Source organism: Poromitra crassiceps, assembly GCF_964638095.1.
Source record: "Poromitra crassiceps genome assembly, chromosome: 15".
Classification (NCBI taxonomy): domain Eukaryota; kingdom Metazoa; phylum Chordata; class Actinopteri; order Beryciformes; family Melamphaidae; genus Poromitra; species Poromitra crassiceps.
The window spans coordinates 2,991,310-3,011,973 of NC_139634.1; the positions used below are offsets into that span (position 1 = coordinate 2,991,310).

General features: G+C 46.4%; 2 protein-coding genes across 3 annotated transcripts; both read right to left on the minus strand.

The window, feature by feature from the left end:
* Nucleotides 1-299: 299 nt before the first annotated feature.
* Nucleotides 300-13,908, minus strand: rnf103 (ring finger protein 103). 2 transcript variants are annotated; one of them, XR_014553398.1, is made up of 8 exons: nucleotides 13,206-13,908; nucleotides 11,963-12,111; nucleotides 5,507-5,622; nucleotides 4,485-4,928; nucleotides 4,219-4,351; nucleotides 3,474-3,560; nucleotides 597-1,832; nucleotides 300-564 (listed from the first exon to the last, which is right to left on the minus strand). XR_014553398.1 is itself a non-coding variant. In XM_083652456.1 (7 exons), exons 1-7 carry the CDS (start codon nucleotides 13,429-13,431, stop codon nucleotides 861-863), a joined length of 2,127 nt encoding a protein of 708 aa, XP_083508582.1. In that variant the 5' UTR covers nucleotides 13,432-13,908; the 3' UTR covers nucleotides 300-860. The 2 variants fall into 2 exon arrangements, 1 of the variants encoding a protein (XP_083508582.1); XM_083652456.1 differs by having other exon boundaries at nucleotides 300-1,832.
* Nucleotides 13,909-17,244: 3,336 nt separating this feature from the next.
* On the minus strand, nucleotides 17,245-20,514 carry igbp1 (immunoglobulin (CD79A) binding protein 1). The gene is made up of 3 exons (XM_083651649.1): nucleotides 20,015-20,514; nucleotides 19,268-19,582; nucleotides 17,245-18,457 (listed from the first exon to the last, which is right to left on the minus strand). The coding sequence occupies exons 1-3, from the start codon at nucleotides 20,489-20,491 to the stop codon at nucleotides 18,185-18,187; spliced, it is 1,065 nt and encodes a 354-aa protein (XP_083507775.1). The 5' UTR covers nucleotides 20,492-20,514; the 3' UTR covers nucleotides 17,245-18,184.
* Nucleotides 20,515-20,664: the final 150 nt, after the last annotated feature.

A 20,664-nucleotide genomic window follows, 5' to 3' on the forward strand; every position in this document is an offset into this window, starting at 1 on the left:
CTCTGTTCTCTCCTTTCACAGACGCACAGGACAGGAACGGGCTAAATAATGATACTGAAGCACCCCAACATTTCCAAATGTCCTCTTCAGATTCTCCTCACACACTAAATGTTGATTTATGGTAGGGCGCTCGACATTTTTTCACAAGCGTCAATGGACAGAAATAACAGTCGCACAGCATTTTTTAATTGACTTCGGCGTAAGGTTTCAGTCGTCTCCACGGTAACAGCGAGCCGGCCCCTCGCGCGCGCGCCCCCCTCCCTCCCTCCCTCCCTCCCTCCCTCCCAGCAACAGCGTCTGAGTGAGAATTATAATGAAATTGCCTTTAGTTTACACGTCTCTCCCCTCAGCTTGACTAACGGCCGTAACATTTTCGCCTTCCTCTGAGTCCACATCACTGTAAAAACATCTGGACCCAGTCCTAAATGGAAACATAACCACGGACCCTCGTACAGTATCTGTATCTCCCCACAGACTCACTCTTCTTTTCAGAGAATCTCTCCGCTCCTCCAGACCTCCACTCCGCCTACACCGAGCCCTGACTCCACCCACACCGAGCCTTGACTCCGCCCACACCATCCCTGTCTCTTTTCCACGGGGAGGAAGCTGCTGGCTTGGGCAGGCGCCACTACACTGACAGAACTCTCTCTAGCCAATCGCAGTGCGCGACAAAACATGACGGTGACCGTGACATAACATTCTCCAGGTGGGCGACACCAAAGAAAAGTGTGCGTCTCATCTGATGTCATATCTGATGTCATATCTGTCGAGACCGTTTCAAAAGTGTCGAGCGACCAAGCATAAATTGGGCCATAAGGAGAGAGGAGATGTGGAGCGGAGGACGTATCAGATCCACTGGGTCAGTCCTGCGGTGTGTTTTCTATGGGGCTGGTCTGGGTTTGGTCGGGGCCGGTCTGGGTTTGGTCGGGGCTGGTCTGGGTTTGGTCGGGGCCGGTCTGGGTTTGGTAGGGGTGTTTCTTCTTGTAGCTGGGCCAGCGACACACCGGGCAGCAGTGTCTGCCTCCAGCCAGCCAGACCAGGATGCAGTGCTGATGGAAGGCATGGCCGCAGGGCAGCCCGGTCAGCAGCTCCTCGCTCACAAAGTTCTCCAGACAGACCACGCACTCTGAGCAAGGCAGAACGCCACGGGGCCACACCGACCCGTCACACTGTGGCTGAGGAGGGCAGACGGGCTGGGCTTTCTGCCCGGCATCCTCCCGCATCCTCGCCGGTGATGATGAGCTTCCGTTTCCGTGACGACAGTCGAGGGGTGTTGACGCAGCATCACTGGTACCCAGGTCCGGTCTGTCGTCTCTAGTTTCAGACTGTTCTGTCACTGCGCTCTCAACCTCTCTATCTGTCTCTTCTCCTGACTCCTCCCCTGTCTGCTGATTGACAGCTCTGAACCTCCAGGTGGGCAGGGCTTCCATGTAGTCCATGTTCACTAAAGGGCGAAGCCAGAGATCGGGAAAAGCCAACCGCTCCAATAGGAAGTTAGGATCATCCTCCCAATCCGATTGGTCGGCGGGGATGTGCTGCAGCGATGCCATGGGACGGAGCAGGTAGGAGGTGTACCAGTCCCACAGGCTGGCCAGCCATTCCAGATTGGTGCTCTGGTCATCTGGGCTCCTGGAGGCACAGCGGCGTCGCTTCTCACAGTAGTCTACCAGCAGGCCGTGGAGCAGGTAGGTGGACAGGAACAGAGCCGGGTGGGAGGAGTAGAAGGTCCAGTCGGCTCTCAGCAGGCCAGCCAGGGAAGTAGTGTCAGCGTAACGCAGCAGCTTCAGACCAAACACATACAGCACCTCAAGGTAGGGCAGCTGGAGCAGGGCCTGCAGGGAAGGAGAGAGAGCCTTTTACTTCAAGGTTTACTTTACTTGAAGTCAGTCAGTCAGGTTGCTAGGGTGTACTAAGTGGTTGCCAGAGCGTTTCTATGGCGTGACCGTCTGGCTTGAGAAACTAACAGCTTATCACGATGCAGAAGAGACCGTCTGGCTTGAGAAACTAACAGCTTATCACGATGCAGAAGAGACCGTCTGGCTTGAGAAACTAACAGCTTATCACGATGCAGAAGAGACCGTCTGGCTTGAGAAACTAACTATAACTATAAAATTGGATGTTCCGATTGTATTTACACTTCCTGTGACTCATAAATCTAGTCTGACTAATGATGCCTCCGGCCTGGCTAAGGCTTTTTGTTGTAAAACAAAAAAAAACATGGTATTTCTTTTTTTTTGTTGCTTAAATTGAAGACAGCTTTGGACGCAAGGTACATGAACCGTACATGGACCCTGGTCGCCATTTCTGTTATTACTCCTCTCCGCACTTGACAACTGCTTGACAGCATTAGTTCCCTCGGCGCTGATTGGCTAATTGTTTGTTCAAACAAGGAAATAGCTGTTGCATATCACAATGCCAGACCAGAGGCACACAAGACTCAACTCAGTGGAGTGGGCAGATTTGAAGGTCTGGACCCAGCCAACGTAAATTGCGAAAAAAAAGTATGTTTTCAAAAAGTTGAATACAAGCACGTATTGCTTCAACAAGCAGAACATTTAAAAGTTTGAACGGAGTGTCTCTAGGTGAAAGTATGAAGAAGTAGTGCTAAAAAAAAGTGTATAGAATAGAAGATTATACCCATGATTGCTGCTACCAGCAATCACACAACTAAAACTGTTGGCATGAAACTTAAGTTCCAAATAACAAAATATCCTCCAAAGAAATAACAATGTATTAAATCAACCATAAACTGTACTCATGACCACATTCCAAATCAGTCGTGGTATAGTCACTGTCTTGGCTCTCTAGTTTCCAGGTTTTGGAGGGACTTTAAAGGATAAGTTAAGCCAGAAAAGAAAATTCAGTCATTATCTACTCACGCCCACGCTGATGGACAGATGAGGGATGTTTTAAAACATTTGTAGAGTTTCACAGTAAAATACCTGCAGAATTCTCCTCAACAATTGAATTGTGGATGAATGGTGACCAACATTCAAATGTTAGAAGAAGAAGAAGAAGAAGAAGAAGAAGAAGAAGAAGAAGAAGAAGAAGAAGAAGAAGAAGAAGAAGAGAAAGAAAGAAGGAAAGAAAGAAAAGATTCCTCCATAGTGCTCACCTGGTGTGGTCTCCACGCCAAGTTGACTTGAAAAGACTGAAATCTGCACTGTAGCAGGCGACACTATCCTCCACAGGCCACATTTTTGGAGCACCTGTCTACAGTGCAGATTTCAGCTGAAAACAGGGTGTAAATTACATCTTCTCAAGTCAACTTGGCATCTCAGGGCTTGTGGAGACTTGGATTACACCAGGTGGGCAGTATGGAGGGAGGCATTTGGTGATGTTTTTGTTTTGAACGTTTGAAAGTTGTTCACCGAATTCTGCGACAGTGTTTTGCTGTGAAACTCCACAAATGTTTCCCTGAACTGTTCATTTAGGACAGTTGTTAACTACTTGTGGTGTAGATGATTCCTTACCAGAATAGGAAGCCAGGAGACCAGCAGTAAGGAGTTGTAGGTTCCCAGTGTTCGGATTAGAACCACAAATCGTTTCACAGTGGCACCCTGCCAATCAAAATGAATACATTTTTGTCAAAACATTATTCAGCAAAAATGGACTGCATTTATATAGCGCTTTTGTCCAAAGCGCTATACAATGTGCCTACATTCACCCATTCACACACAAGCTGCAACGCAGGGTGCTGGCACAGCCATCAGGAGCAATTCGGGGTTCAGCGTCTTGCCCAAGCACACTTCGACATGCAGACTGGAGGAGCCGGGGATCGAACCACCAACCTTCTGATTAGTGGACGATCCGCTCTACCGCCTGAGCCACAGCCGCCCAAAAAATACACTCTATTCATCTCTCTCTCTCTCTGTGTATATATGTATACTGTATTATTATAACTGTGTATTTCAACATAAAGAACTTGCAGGCTCTCTTTGGCAATGTCATTATGAATTGAAAGCGAGCCCATGCCATTAAGATGGCTTTAAAAAGATCATAAAACACAGGGTAAAACCAAGTCTGCTGTCATCTCATAAAGAGTACATACACCAATTAGGAAGCACATTTAAATATTGCACCCCATTCGGCCCACTGTGAATTTTTCCCATATGACATGCTGCCACCATCTACAGCATGGAGATACAGTACCTCCACATGACATAAATTACAAATGACAAACCTGTGTGATGAAGAGAAAGCAGGAAGTGACCTCACCTGTGTGATGAAGAGGTCCATCCAGGCCAGCAGATTGACCAGAACCAGACTGAGGACAAACAGGTCGTTGACCTCCGGCTGCACCGAACGCAGGAATGTATCCATGGCAACCAGAGACAGAAACTCCCCAGTACTTTATAGAGAGGAGAGGAGACAAGAAAGGAGACGAGACGAGAGGAGACAAGGAGAGTATACTTGTACTCTGCAAAAAAGTGGTATCACTGCATCCGTATTAAGAACCTCAATCTATATAAGTATATCGTCACCTGTTGCCATAGCGATAGATCCCTTCAGGCATCTTAAGGATGTAGGCGGGGCTCTGCGTCACGCCAATCTCTGATAGGCTGCTGTGGTTGTCCCAGTGACGCACGTCCACGAAGATGAACTCGATTCGCCCAGTGAATTTGACGGATAGCGAGGAGAAGAAGGCGGGAGGCTGGGCCAGACGGGCGAATAGGAACATCTTCACTGGGTGGGCGGGGTCAGAGCGCCACTCCTCTACGAGCTGCTTGGACTGACGCAGCGTTTTGATTCGCTGAGCCACATGCGAGGTCATCCAGTGGAAGACGTGCTCGGTTTCGACGCGACGGCCGTCGGTGTCGAGGCGGCGCCCGTCGTATTCTCTCAGCATGACTTTCCCCTTGGAGGCTGAAGTCTGAGGAACAGACATGATGAGAGTAGAACGCTGCCAGCCACGCTTCACACACGACCTGGACGGAAGGAGAGAAGAAACAAGTCAGTCAGTCAATATAGCTCATAATAATATATAATATATATAAATAATACTGTATATACAGCACTCATTCCAGGGTTCCCACACATTTTCATGGATGAAATTTCAAAACTTTCCCTTGACTAATAGACTAAACTAAAATCCAATACAAAGAGGTGTGTCTGATGTGGCCTGTATAGTAATATTTTTATCATACTGATTTGGAGACATTTGGCATCCAAGCGTTGCATTACCGCCCCCACTGGTCTACTTGAATATATTAAGAAGAAAAAACCCTTCACGTCACATATGGGCCACTGTGTGGATCTCATCTGCAATTACTGCTCATGGCCATAGATGTTGTCAGAGACAAGAAAAACTGAAATCTTCCGTATTATCACTTTAAAACATATACTTTACTTCCTTGGCATTGTCTGCCAATCTCTGCTTTAGCACCTGAAGGGGTTCAATAATGTAACGTTACTATCTTATCTTAGTCTGCTGCATGGAGTGAAAAGTACTTTTCACCAGAGCAGAATGCAGGAAGAGAGGAGAGGAGGAGGAGGTGATTCCCACCTGTAGTCATTGGAGCAGTTGAACGTTCCGGTTCGTATCCCAAACTGAGACACTTTCTGGACCATCTTCCCCCAATTAGTCTGACTGAGCAGAGCCTCGCGGTCCTGTGCAATCACCTAGAGAGACGAGATCCAGAGAGACAGACGGGTGAGAGAGTGTCAGACAGGTGAGAGAGAGACAGACAGACAGGTGAGAGAGAGTCAGACAGGTGAGAGAGAGACAGACAGACAGACAGACAGGTGAGAGAGAGTCAGACAGGTGAGAGAGAGACAGACAGACAGGTGAGAGAGAGTCAGACAGGTGAGAGAGAGACAGACAGACAGACAGACAGGTGAGAGAGAGTCAGACAGGTGAGAGAGAGACAGACAGGTGAGAGAGAGACAGGCAGGTGAGAGTCAGACAGGTGAGAGAGACAGAAAGGTGAGAGAGTCAGACAGGTGAGAGAGAGACAGACAGGTGAGAGAGAGACAGGCAGGTGAGAGAGAGACAGGCAGGTGAGAGAGTCAGACAGGTGAGAGAGAGACAGACAGACAGGTGAGAGAGAGTCAGACAGGTGAGAGAGAGACAGGCAGGTGAGAGAGTCAGACAGGTGAGAGTGACAGACAGGTGAGAGAGTCAGACAGGTGAGAGAGTCAGACAGGTGAGAGAGAGACAGACAGGTGAGAGAGAGACAGGCAGGTGAAAGAGATTCAGATTCAGATTCAGATTCATTTATTTAAAGAATGGGACATTGCACATTAATGAACAGTACAGCCGTACAGTAAACATGCCAGGTTATAGCCCAAGGGCTAGTTTCCACCTGTAGTCCCATGGCAGGTTGATGTAATCTTGAAAAAGAAAAAAAATTAATAGTACAAAAAATTAATAGTACAAAAGGTTAGTAAAACATAAGGTGAGTAAAACACACAGAGCATGCAACAAAACATGACAGACAATATGTTAAAAATGATCACATTGCTGGTTTGATCTGAGCCATAGTTTCAACTGGCCTTTAAAGGTGGCGAGACTAGGGCATTCTCTAATAGAGGGAGGTAGATTATTCCAGAGGGTGCTTCCTAGGGGTGGGGAAAAAATCGATTCACCTAAGTATCGCGATTTTTAATGTCACGATTTTTTGGATCGATCTTTTATTCCAGAATCGATAATCGCAAAAAAAAAAAAAAAATTGGGTGCTTGCAGTCAGGCCACTCACTGAACAGCAGGCCAGGCGCCGCCTACTGGTTTACTAGTGGTTTTATTACTTTATTAGTTAGTCTGAAGTAATAATTACACTTCAGGGTTAAAGTGGGTGCATCTCATTGTAAAATTGGACTTCAAACGGCCCAAATCTGGCTTCAAACGGCCCAAATTTCACGCGCGTTGGCCCATATCAGCCTGGCCTGCTTGGTATCTAATGCCCGGCCTGAATTATGATCCCAGTCTGCCCCTGTTTTTAACTATATCGCCCAGCCCTACTCATGATATATAATATACAGTCTCTAGTGTATGATTCAACTTTTACCATGTTCTAATCTAGTGTAAAAAAGAAAACAAACTGAAAAAAGAAAAGAAAAAAATAAACAAAAATCGCAATAAATCGTAATATCGAATCGCAATAATCGTAGAATCGCAATACTTAAGAATCGCAATATAAATCGAATCGGCACCCAAGAATCGTGATAGTATCGAATCGGGAGATAAGTGAATCGCCACAGCCCTAGTGCTTCCCATGAAGGATAAGGTCTTCTGACTAAAGGAAGCTTTTCTAAATGGGACCTCACAGACCTTTTTCGTGATGGCCCGAGTGACACGAGTCGAGTTGGCGGTCGAACGATATTTAATGAAGTCAGCAAGAGGAGGCGGCGCCAGTCCATGTAGAACTTTGTATATTAGACAGGCAGAGGTGAAATTTCTAAAGTTCTCAAAACTTAGCATGTCATATTTACGTATGACATGACAGTGGTGATGAGAAAGGGTTTTTTTATCTAGTAAGTAAGTAAGTAAGTAAGAGTCAGACAGGTGAGAGAGAGACGGGCAGGTGAAAGAGTCAGACAGGTGAGAGAGAGACAGGCAGGTGAGAAAAACAGACAGGTGAGAGAGAGACAGACAGGTGAGAGCGGCAGACAGGTGAGAGAGAGATAGACAGGTGAGAGAGAGACAGACAGACAGATAGGTGAGATAGTCAGACAGGTGAGAGAGACAGACAGGTGAGAGAGACAGACAGGTGAAAGAGTCAGACAGGTGAAAGAGTCAGACAGACAGGTGAGAGCAGCAGACAGGTGAGGGAGACAGACAGGTGAGAGCGGTAGACAGGTGTGAGAGACAGAGAGGTGAGAGAGAGACAGACAGGTGAGAGAGTCAGACAGGTGAGAGAGACAGACAGGTGAGAGCAGCAGACAGGTGTGAGAGACAGAGAGGTGAGAGAGAGACAGACAGGTGAGAGAGTCAGACAGGTGAAATGGTAAAATGGTAAATAAACTGCATTTAGATAGCGCTTTTATCCAAAGCGCTTTACTGTGCCTACATTCCCCCATTCACACACTGAAGGCGGCAAGCTGCCACGCAGGGTGCTGGCACAGCCATTGGGAGCAATTTGGGGTTCAGTGTCTTGCCCAACGACACTTCGACATGCGAGGAGGAGCTGGGGATTGAACCACCGACCTTCTGGTTGGTGGACGACGCGCTCTACCTCCTGAGCCACAGCTGCCAGAGATCAGAGTTGTGGTAAAGGACTGGGTGGGCCCCGGAAGATTTTAAAAAGACATTTCTAAACAGGCAGTGAATTCCTGAACATTCCCAAACACTACCTGGTTGGCCTGCATGTTTAGAAATAATTATTATAATTATTATTATTATGAGAGAGATAGCTTCCATTGCGCACAAAACAGCGCACGGAGCGTTTTTTGTGTGCTTTGTTTCGTTTCCCCCTCAGCAGTCACGTGCGTGCAGTACAGTTCAGGACACAACGATCACATGGACGGTAGCCAGCTGGTTTCGTCTGTTAGGGTTAGTTTCGTAATCATCGAAAATATGTCTGATAAAAAGATGCAAATGACAGTGGCGTTGTCAGGCCTTGTCTGGTCTTTTGCTTGTGGAAGAAAGGAAGAGGCGGAGGTGAAACATAACTAAATGGGTGATATCCTGCAGCGACAGGCTCAAGTTACTTTCCCAAAGGCACGTCATCGTGAAAATATCCGTCTATTGGAATTATCAGGTGAGATAAAGTTGGAAAATGAGCACAGCGTTTTGTGTGCCCTCTCTCCTGTTTTGCTACCACTGACCAGCCAATCAGAGTGATTTCTCTACCACTGACCAGCCAATCAGAGTGATTTCTCTACCACTGACCAGCCAATCAGAGTGATTTCTCTACCACTGACCAGCAACAAATTCGATACATCCAACTTTTCCACCTCTCTCAAGCGTGAAAACTTTATTGCAAACTTTGGAGGTCCCCCCCCTCCAAAGTTGGATGTATCGATAAACGAAAATGTGATAAGTACAGTGGAAACTATGTTGAAGCTATATTTTTCATAGCAAGACAATGGAGACGTGTGTATGGGGTGTTGCTGTGTGTATGGGGTGTTGCTGTGTGTATGGGGTGTTGCTGTGTGTATGGGGTGTTGCTGTGTGTATGGGGTGTTGCTGTGTGTATGGGGTGTTGCTGTGTGTATGGGGTGTTGCTGTGTGTATGGAGTGTTGCTGTGTGTATGGGGTGTTGCTGTGTGTATGGGGTGTTGCTGTGTGTATGGGGTGTTGCTGTGTGTATGGGGTGTTGCTGTGTGTATGGGGTGTTGCTGTGGCAGATCAGCAGTGTGCTCACCAAGCTTTCCATCCTGTTTTCCTCCTGGGTGTTTTCTCTTTACCTCACATTTATTCAGAGAACACGGGGTTAACTTTCTCTCATTTGCGTCTGGCGCTGTTTTAATCACGTCTATTTGTTGCACCTCCTCTTCAAAAACTCCCAATATTACGCATAACGTAGTGGATGGAAACACGCATAATTTCGCATTTTCTTTTGCCGACTTTCTGAAAATCTTTAGTTAAGATGTACGATACCTTTGGATGGAAACCCAGCTTGAGTTCTAGATCTTTTCCACTAAATCTGTTTAGTTAGATCTTTAGACATGCTTGTGATAAAGGGCTAACGTTATATAAATACATGTGAACTTGAACTCATGGGTTACAGCAGACAGTCCTACTGGAACTGTTTTTTTTTTGTAGAAGCTTGAAAATCAATTGAGCTAGTAATAAAATTTAATAATTTTAAATCAATATACCAGTGTTTCCCCTAGAAATCCTGGAGGGATTACGAAACGTACCTCGACCGCAACGGCGGGGGCCCTCGCTGGCGACGCTAAACTTTTAGCAAACCTGTTCGCATCTATGTTCGCAATGGCATCCCAAGTAGAGAGCTGCGCGGGCCTGAAATCTCGGCCCGAGCCCTCCCCGGCCCGTGACATGCAGACCCGTGCCCGATCCGGCCCGGATGAGTTATGAAATGAATTGGCCCGAGCCCGTTGCGAGGCCCGAAGCCAATATTACGATATAATGACACACATCTCTCCCTCTCTCTCTGTTCCTCAGCTGCGCACGGCGCAGCAGTCCTCTGCAGCCTCTCTCTCTATTTGACTCTCTCTCTATTTGACTCTCTCTCTCTCTCTCCCTCTGTTTGAGAGCAGTCCGCTGTACGGACGGATACGGCTTGTTTTGTTGTGTTTTACATACTGACACAGCACGCCGTCTGTCGCTGACTGAGTGGAAAGCTACATGACATGAGTATGACTGGCAGACTAACGTCACGTGAGGGTCGGTGTGTGACTGTGTGGCTGCACTCCTCCTCTTTGTCCGACTGTGCTACTCTGCTGTGTAAAATCAAGCGAGTAATACAACATTATTTAATTTAAAGTCCCTGGAAACCAAAATCCACAAAAACGTTCTAACTATGTTATTTAGGGTCTTATGTTAGTAATTTTGTGCCTCCGAAATTATTATACATTACTTTCAACCCAAAGCCTTAAAATTAGGGATGTTCATCAATTATCGAAAATCGATAATCGATCGTTAAGGATTGGAATCGATCCTGTGGCATTTGGATCGATTTTTTAATTATAAAAAAAAAAAAAAAAAAAAAAAAAAAAAAATTGTGGACTAGGTTTGGGTGGAATTCGTTCCTCCTCGCCCCACTCCATTGCACAGCCGACTAACGTGAGGTGGAGCTTCATATAGTCTCTAGTTTTCTGGCTGGGCACGGGCCTTTGTGCCAACGAAACTGTTTTAAACATGGGAAATTCACACCGGCATGCGCCGGGGACAGCAGTGTTGGAGAGGAGACACATTGAAATAAAGAGTTCATTGAGGAGAACACGTTGTCTTTCGTATTTTCTCTCTCTCTCTCGGGACTAGTGAGAGAGAGAGCACAGAGAGAGACACACAGGCTGGTGACGCGAGGTTAACTCTCTCACACACACACACACACACACACACACACAGACACAGTAGCCTGTGCAGTCGCAGCAAGTCTATCTCTCTCCCTCTCCGAGCAACACACACACACACACACACACACACACACACACACACACACGAGTGCTGTGTTCGACACACAGCACTCGATCTCTTTCTCCGTTTCCCTCCCCCCCTCTGTCTCGCGCTCTCTCTCTCTCTCTCTCTCGGAAAACCTGCTGCAGACGGGACACGCCCACACAGTCCGCGGGAGAAAATACACTCTAAAAAATAATTGATTCTCATGAGTTTTGCCAATAAATTTATATACTTTGCGACGTTCATCATCGTTCAAATTTGGCTGGTGGCTTATTAACATAGGGTCCTGTGATGTGATGAACTCAAAATGCTAAATAATAAAGAAATATTTCTGGTTTCCAGGGACTTTAATTATTGAAACGGCCCGACCCCGGCCCGGCCCGATTAATAAAAAAAAGAAAAAACAAGCCCGGTCTCGGCCTGAGGGCCCCGCGAGGGTACCTTCGGGTTTGCAGCTCTCTAATCCCAAGTATCATCATACTATTATGGGATGCGATGCGAACAGTTGTATTATGGGATGTGCGTTTCCCAGGCAACGACACACGTTTACATGTTTTGGAACAGCGGCGCACGCTGGCATAATGCTCCTAAAAGCAAAATGCTTATTGTTTTGAATGATTTGGCATTTTCTATTACTGTCAACACTGTCAACACCAGTATTGCTGTATTGTAATAATATGCCATAAAGGTTTATTGAAATTTTGGGGAAAGCAAAAACAACAACAAAAGCAATTCTTTTTCTGGCCTGGTGGCGGCGCCGTTGGCCTGGCGGGCCCGCCAGGCCTGTAGAATGGTAGGGGAAACACTGATATACGGTATCAAATGATCTGTATTTGTGATTATATCTTTTAAACCAATGGTACCATCTTGTCCTCCAGCTTCTGACTGGATTTACGAAACCTGCAGGTGCGATGCTCATATTTCCATTTACTGTACCTGAACCAGCCAGATGCCATCTTTGGTGTCCTCCACCAGCTCATAGAAGTGCATTTCTCCACTGAAGGAGGTGGTTTGTCCGTCTGCTCCCTCTGTTTGCTCCTTCTCTCTCTTTATGGCCGAGTACAGTTCCCCCTGTGTCAGCTCTCCTAAAGGACGACAACAACAACAAGTCAGTACATCTCCCCCTGTGCCAGCTCTCCTATGTTACCATTCACATTTGGCAGCATAGACAAGATCCCTCTAGTGTAGATATGTTTATTTCTATATCTTTCTGGCCGTCTTGATTAATTGAATTGTTTGTCCATGTGAGGCTTCCATATGGTCAGATATAGCCCTCGTGCAGTGTGTGCGGCACGCCCGGACCCTTTTTCCTGTGGGTCAACTTCAAATGATGCCCCAGAAGGGAAAAAAACATTGTCAACATCGGTTTGTGACTGAACCCAAAGAGAAGTCTGGAGAAGACGCTGTGTGTGTTGAAGCATCAGTCTTTGCACTTTCTGAAATGTGCTCCAGTCTTCTCTTTGTTTAGACACTTTGAAGTGGCCCAGGCCCATTGAACCAGTATTTTGTCCTATTCTTCTGAGAGCACCGGTGTCATGCCGAGTTTTGCACCCTCGCCGAGAATTGCATCCCCACCTTCCGGGAGCATATTGTAATGATTTATCCGGAAACTTAACTGTTTAAAAATGATATAATTGTCTGGGTAGACGTGATCTCCAACCCAGGTGGTCTGTCCTGGCTCATGGAAGCCGACTTTGGTGCTTAAAATCCGGGTACAGATGACCTCGAGACCTGGGGATATCTCCTGGCTTTATGGAGGGGGGTGCAAATCTCGGCGGTTTGTACCTGCTGCCCTGCCGAGATTTGCATTCCTGTTTTAAAGTTAAAATAGCCCCAAAATATGGTGGGGGTGCAATTCTCGGCGGGGGTGCAAAACTCTAGCCTGGTAAACCGCCCGTCACGTGAACTCACATTTCATTAGTGAAACCTATGTGGAGCTATACCGTCCATCTGGCAGCGTCAGGTTAGCAAAACTCGGCATGACACCGGCCTCCCTCTGTGGAGGGGCGAAGTACGAAAGATTCCTTCTACATCAGTGTTTAATCTAATTGGATAAAGTTTCCAGTCTGTTCATCTCGAGTTTCTGAGTTGGAGCCAATTCAGTTCCTATCAGATGTTTACTGAGTGGTAGTTACAAAAGTCACTGACTCCAGGAAGATGCTGTGAGATGTTCTCTCACCTGATTTCTCCACCAGCTCGCTGACATGTCTCTTCTCTTGCAGGCCAGAGTCCTGCAGCCCTCTGAGCTCCAGGATGGTCTTGAGCTTCTTGTAGCTGAGGCTGAGCGGGTCCACCAGCTGAGAGGCCAGCACGCCGGTCTCATACCAGACCACCGCCTCGAAGAGCCGGGCCATCGCGACCAGCAGCAGGAAGTACAGGAGCAGGAAGAACAGCTTCAACCACATCTCAGATGATGTCTCTTGTCCGTTAGCACTGGATTAGCCTTATGCTTTCAATGAGTCTCCACTCTGCCTGACGTAATGCGCCTGCCTGCAGTGAGAGGTTAGCTCGGGTTAAGATATGACATTAAAATGCTCTTGTCGCTCAAACCTTCATCGTTTGGCCCAGAGTGGGAGGCAGAACATCCCCTAACTGACTGTCCACCATCTTCACCAGCAGTGACTTCCTTCAGTCTGCAGTAAACAGCGAGGCGAGCTGTGACAGTTAGCACGTTAGCTTAGCATCGCAGGTAGCCAGGGCCTAACCAAAACAGACAGGCCTTCGCAGTCGTCAAGCTCGCATGTCAGCTGGACATGACGCAGCTTTAAATATGTGTTTCAGGGCAGGTTAGCTCGGGTTAGCTGGCCTGCTCCGCTCGCTTCTGCTCTCTGGACGGGCTTAAACGGTCACAATGATATTAACTCTGACTCTGTGTTGTTCTGATCAGCTGCTGTCATCTGACGTCACCGCACTGCTTCCGGCTGCACTTCACTGTAAACATTGCAAAATAAAGGTCTCTAAAAAATTGTGATGGCTAAACAGTTTAATTAGTGCATTATAAAAACAAACAAACACGCGAACAAAGGCAGGAATTAAGATATGTCTCGAATTATTCTTGTCTTGTTTTAGATTAATTATCAGAGAGCCAAAGTCACACCCCTTCCGGTTTAGGCATACGAACTAACCAAAGCAATCTCAATCAGGAGGCACCATCAGGATCAGGACTCGAGAGACCATAACATTTCACTTCGACAAAATGGAAAAACGTTTTTATACGTTTTGTTTGCGTACGTCATCCCCTCTCTCTCCCCTTCCAGTCTGCCTACTGTCCTATCCAATAAATCAAAAAAGGCCCACAAAATAAACTCAAAAAGTGTTCTGAGAACACATTATTTGTCCTCCATACTGTTTACAGTCTGGTGTGCGCCACAAACATTTTTGAGATTTTCAAGTGAGCCATGAGTAATGAAAAGGTTGTGGTTGGGAAGTGCTGTCGACTTCCCATGAACACGTAAACACGACCCCATTTGAAGGCAGCGTTATTGTGAGCAGCAAAGGAGCAATGCTCACTTGCTCTTAAGACATCACTGATGATGTCACAACTTTGCATCACTGATGACATCACATTGCTCTTATGACATCACTTCCAGTTGAGTGACATCACTTCCAGGACAAAATTGAAACAGATTGCCCACTTGCCCCTTTTATAATAATATAGATTTTCTTTAAAAATTCTCTCTCGCTGGGGTTTGACATTTGAAAACTTGAGTTAATCAAAATGTGGGACATTGTCCCAATATGTGGGGTCAGGTGTGGGAAAAAGCATAAAAGCTGTGCAGTCCCACACAAAGTGGGACATCTGGTCACCCCTTGCCAGGCTCTCAACCAGACTCTAGAACTGTGCCACTTTTTCCCCCTGCAGTAGGCAGAGTAGTATAGAGGGTATGCACAGACGTAACTTTCCCACCGGAACACAAACCCTCAATCGACCCTCACATTTGACACTTTTATTATGAAGGGCAGCAGGCTCCCTTGTGGTCCTCAAGTTAAATGTAGGAAGTGCCATGAAGCCACAATGTCAGTGCCGGTGACATCACGGCCGGTGACACAATGTCAGTGCTGGTGACATCACCGCCAGTGACACAATGTCAATGCTGGTGACATCACCGCCAGTGACACAATGTCAGTGCCGGTGACATCACCGCCAGTGACACAATGTCAGTGCCGGTGACATCACTGCCAGTGACACAATGTCAGTGACATCACCACAGGTGACATTGTGGAAGCAACACATTTTATACACGTCTCTTGAAACAGGACAGCCATCTTTGACCTATTTTCGGCATATGGAGATTAACTGTGTCCTTTGTCACATTATTACAGATCTTGGTAGAGTGGCAACTGTCACCAAATAAGCCCTGACTGCTGCATCCATCCATACCTGACATTCTTGTGGGTAGAAACATTTTTGACCATGCTGGCTTCTATGTGTAGTATTTACTCTGTGAATATATCAAGGCAATGACATCAAATAATTTGCAGAAAAGTCACCATTTTGGACAACACAACACAAGACAATAATGCAGTTTTACTGAAGTGGACAAAAACCAAGGAGAAAGTGTCAGTGATTTCTATTGAATAGCAGATTCATCATATTCATCATGCAATATAAAGGATTTGGATTACATTTCCCCATTGTCATTCTTTGCTCATGATCAGTTATAAGTTTGCAGTCGACACGTCCTACGGTCCTAGTGTTTCTAATAAGGTGTGTCAAGACAGGTGTTTGGGTATGATTGAGTGGCTCACACCAGATACACTAGCCTGGTAAGCCATCTGCTCACATGAACTCACATACTGAGAGGCCAAGTGACCGCCTACTTCCTGCTTCAGCACTGTACCAGAGATTTCCATCCGCCTTTATTTTCCCATAGACATTTAATAAAATGCTTATAAAGATACTTTTACTTGTTCAAACCAAACGGTTCAGATATATTTAGAAACATTTTCACTCGGACCAAAATGTAAAAAAAGGGGGGATTTAAAGAAAATATTTTTTTCGATGTCGTTTTTAAGTTTTGGTCCGAGTGAAATGTTCTATGGTCTCTCCCGATTCTAAATATAGCTGAACGAACCGTTTGGTTTGACGAAGTAAAACAATTTTTATACGCATTTTACGAAATGTCTATGGGAAAATAAATGGTGGATACAAATCGTTGGTACAGTGCTGAAGCAGGAAGTAGGCGGGCACTTGCCTCTCTATTCTGTTTCATTCTGCGCAACAGTACACGGGCAAATCAGGGACCTGCCTCGTAGTTGACATCGTAACTGGCCAATCAGGGATGCCGCTGGCAAAGCAGTAACGGCTGCTCCCAAGGCTCAACCGGCTCCCAAAGCAACGATAACGTCAAAGTTTGTAGAGTTTACACAGAAGTGCACTTCTTGCATAAATAGACCCAGTAGCAATTAAAGAAGAACAGGAGTATGTACCAGTGGAGTTTCTAGGCGGAAAATATGCTTTCGCCGTTCTTTCGAGTGGATTTGGATTTGACTGGATCCAACGCTGATTGGCTGAAGGACTGAATTTGGCGACGCTGATTGGCTGAAGGACTAGTCTGTCAAGGCAAGTACTGCCGCCCACTGAAATACAGAGTGATCACTTTTGAAGTGTTTTCTGAAAATCGCGATGTTATCATTCAAAAATCCTAAAAGTGGTCCTCATTTGTGAAGATGCCACAAAATTCACCGTTTCATAAACCTTTGTTAACCACAGACCTTATTTCATGCGTTTAACCAAAATTCCCATACAAAAATCCCATTGATTTTGAGATGAGGGAACCAGGAATTGAAGGGACTTCTGGGTTGGCCTACAAAAATGCGTCCCCCCTGCTCTATACGAGCCACCCTGTACGACAACAGAGAAATGCTACATTCCACTCATCAGCATTAACCCTTCATCTGCTTACTGCCACCACTCAAACCTGCAGACGGCATCTTGCTGCAATAAAATATTCATATTTGATACTATGAAATACGCCTGAAAATATTTCACTTTGGCAAAACATTTTCACCTTTTAGCAAAGTCGGCTCCATCTACTTTAGCCTTTTGCTGTCCTGGAAGACCATCTGTCTCCAGTGCAGCCGGTGCTGCTAACTGGCTGTTAATCAACTCTTATGAAGGCGTTTACACTAAGAGAAATATCATTTATTTTGAATTACACCCAGGTGCTTGCCATGTGTTTTAACCCCCCCCCCCCCCACCTTTCCCCCCCTGAAATTATGGGATTACACAAACACGACAACGCAGCTAGCTTAGCGTCAGGGCTTGGTTCAATTCAATCCATTCAAAAGCATATTTTCATCAAGACTGACTGAAAGACGTTTTGTAAGAGGTCAGTGAAAGTGGTCATATAATCCAGCTCATCAAATAACCGACTTAAATAATCTAGCGTTAGTAAATCAACTGCAGCTTCTCCTTTTTTGTTTTTTTGTGACCTCACACCAAAAGCTTTCCAGTATTTGAATTTTGAAGAAAATCCACTCCTGGATTGCTTCAAGGACCCTAACAAGAAGGATGAGAACCCGCACGTCACAGCGTTCACATTTTTGCAGCCAGTTCTTTGTAAGTGAATGGGGCGGGCAGAGTCAGTCCCACTATAAACCATCATGTGTGTTGTTTGAAAAATGCTTCCACCAGAATAAAGAAATCACATGACGTGATGTTGACTGTTCGGTCATGTATCATCATGTAGTTACTGTAGCTCATCTAGCTCTATTTTGGACCAAACAGGGGCTGGAGTTGAGCTAGATGCAGCTGCTGGACAGAGCCATGATCTGTTTGGAGACCAATAATAAGGACAACAAATGTGCACATTTACATAGAAAAAACATCAGTCAAGATGACATAATGTGTTTTCTTTAATCCGGTGGAAGCATTTTTCAATCAAAAGGTGAAACGCCACAGATATGATGGTCTATAGTGGGACTTACCCTGCCCGCCCCATTCATTTGAATAGAATTGTCCCCAAAGTCTGGCCCCAAAGCAAAATCTGAACCCTGTGAGTGAGTAATGTCTTATCCTTCTTTTTTAGCGTCCTCAGTTTGCGAATGAAAGCCGTGGCAGCCTATCTTGACATGTGGTGCTTGCGGCTGTGGGGGCTGGTTTAGCCCATGTTTAGCCCATGTTTAGCCCAGGTTTAGCCCATGTTTAGCCCAGGTTTAGCCCATGTTTTGGCGGTTCCCGTAGCCTCTACGGTGCGTGTCTTTCCAGTCATCCCAGTCTCTGGCTTTCTGCAGGGCCTCCTCGCTGTCCTGCTCCGCCCTCCTCTCATTCTCCTCTTCCTCGTGCTCGTTTGGGTCGATGTCCTGCTCAGCAGTGCCACCCCTGGCTATCCCCTGGTCAGGCAGGACTCCCTGTTTCCGGTGTTGTTCGTACCACTCGTCCACTGTGACGGTGGGCAGGCTGGGGTAACCAGCCCCAAACACCCGTGCCTGTGGAGCACAACAAACACACATGGAACGTGTAAAACTGCCGTTTTGATTTCTCTCTGTAAGAGTAGCAGTTTCTGTTGTTCTGACAAGACAAGCCAGTCCATGTCAAAGCCTAGCCGTAGCATACCGGGTCAGGGCTGTAATATAGTGGATAGTTTTGAGTGTCACACACCGTCTGCGCAAAATGACTCGTTTCTAGAGCCTGACCGATACCGATTTTAGAGGGGGGATCACCAATAACTGATATGGTGGCTGATATGGTGATTTTTTTTTTTGCTGGAATCAAAATAAATATAGTATATATTTCTAAGTGGATTTTGCATCGATATGACTATGCAGGGGTCGCTTACTCAGAAGGCTGCTTTCTTAAAGGGATAGTTCGGTTTGTTTGAAGTGGGGTCCTATCAGCTAGTTGCATACACTAACTGAAAAAGGGAAAGTGTTCTGGACACTGAGCGCACCGTCTATCGAGACCCGGCACTCTGAAGCAGCAGCCTCCAGACCTCTGTCTCTCTAGGGGGCCAAGAACTAAAACGTAATTTAGCCACCTAAAACAACGGCCACCTAAACAAATCGATATCTGTGTACATGTACGCTCTATTTTGACAATTTTCAGCACTTTACTTTTCCGCCAAACAGCCCTCTCATTCGGCACTACTTTTTCTCCCAGGCAGCTGGGACTGAGTTTTATCACCACCTTACACCAAACGATAAACTCTCATTCAGACATTGGAAATGTGTCTGCAACAGTGAAATCCCCTGAAAAGTCTTCTGGTGTAAGGTCAGCATAAGACAACACGTCAGTCTCACCTGCACTGCATCCTTGGTGAGGATGAACGGCTTCATAGGCGTCCTGGCTGGCTGTTTGCTCTGGGACGGTGGTCCCATGGTGTCCATTCTTTTCAGAATCTCCACTTCCTGCTCGATGCTGTCCACTTCCTCCAGAGAGATGCTGACCCATCTCCTCACACTGAGCAGATAGTAATCTCTGATCAGCTCCTCGTCGGCCTGTCCGCTCTCCACAGACGGCCTGACTTCTGACAGCCGGGCTTCAGTCTCCTTCTTCTGCTTGTAGCGCTCGATCTTGGCCTGTCTCTGCGATGCCATGGCAACCAGGTCTGGAGGCTAGAGACAAAACAAACACTTCAGATTCAAGATGGATATAAAATACTCTACTTTGAATAATAATTTGTCTGATATGGTTTTCCCACTCACACAAACATTTAAATGATCTTGTTAAAATGCAAGTTGCTATTCAGACTGTAAACAGTGGAGCAAGGATGCGGAAAAGGAAGTGACGGTGGCAGGAGAGGTGCGCTGTACAGGAAGCTGGGAAAAACGGTAGGGCTGTCCCAGAGTCTATTTTTCAAATAAAAATAGACTCTGGGTTCCCAGATTGGACAACAGTAAACGGACAGGTTTTTGTATTGAGTTTGACGTATTAGCATCTGCTCAAATATTCAACTGCAGCAGAAGAAGAAACATTTTTGAGTGGAGAGGGACTTTACATGTATAGTTTCGCCATTCGTTATTGTTACATGAAGTAATGCTAGTTACCTTGGTTGTAGAAGATCCGTGGTCTGACTCTTCATCAGGAGCAGCGGTGTCACTCCTGGGCTTTGGCAGGTTGAACTCTAACACGTGATACTCTTTGCATCTCTGGAGGAAGTCGTAGAAGTATGCCCTGGCCGTCTGCACGTTGTCGAGTCTCTTGTCTCGGCTGGTCAGCTTCATGGTCAGGGCGCCCAGCAGAGCGGGCAGCAGCAGGTACTTCAGCTCGCTGGAGGCGACCTCCTCCAGCCCCTCGTTGCGGCTAAACAGGTCGAGCTGAGCGACCATCCTGGACGCCTCCTCCAGCATGCTGATCCCGCGTATCACCTTCACCTGCACGACGTTAGAGCCCAGCGCTTCATATGTAGTGTCCACCTCCTCAAATAACTTCCACCCGCGGTCTAACAGGTCGGAGAGTTTCAGAGTTTCTGCGTCAGAATCGGTTGTGTTTCTAACGTTGATGCTGTTTTCACACTCCGCCATTTTGTCCACCTTCTTCTTCTGCTGCTTCTTCTTCTCTCCTTGGTTTCCGGCAGACTGGATGCCTTGCGGCACATTGCTGCCTCTCACAGGTCGCGATAGATTGCAGTTGTAGCAAAGAGTATTGAAGGCAAGAACGACATGATAATTTTTGTTGACAACAGCGCTGCCGCCAT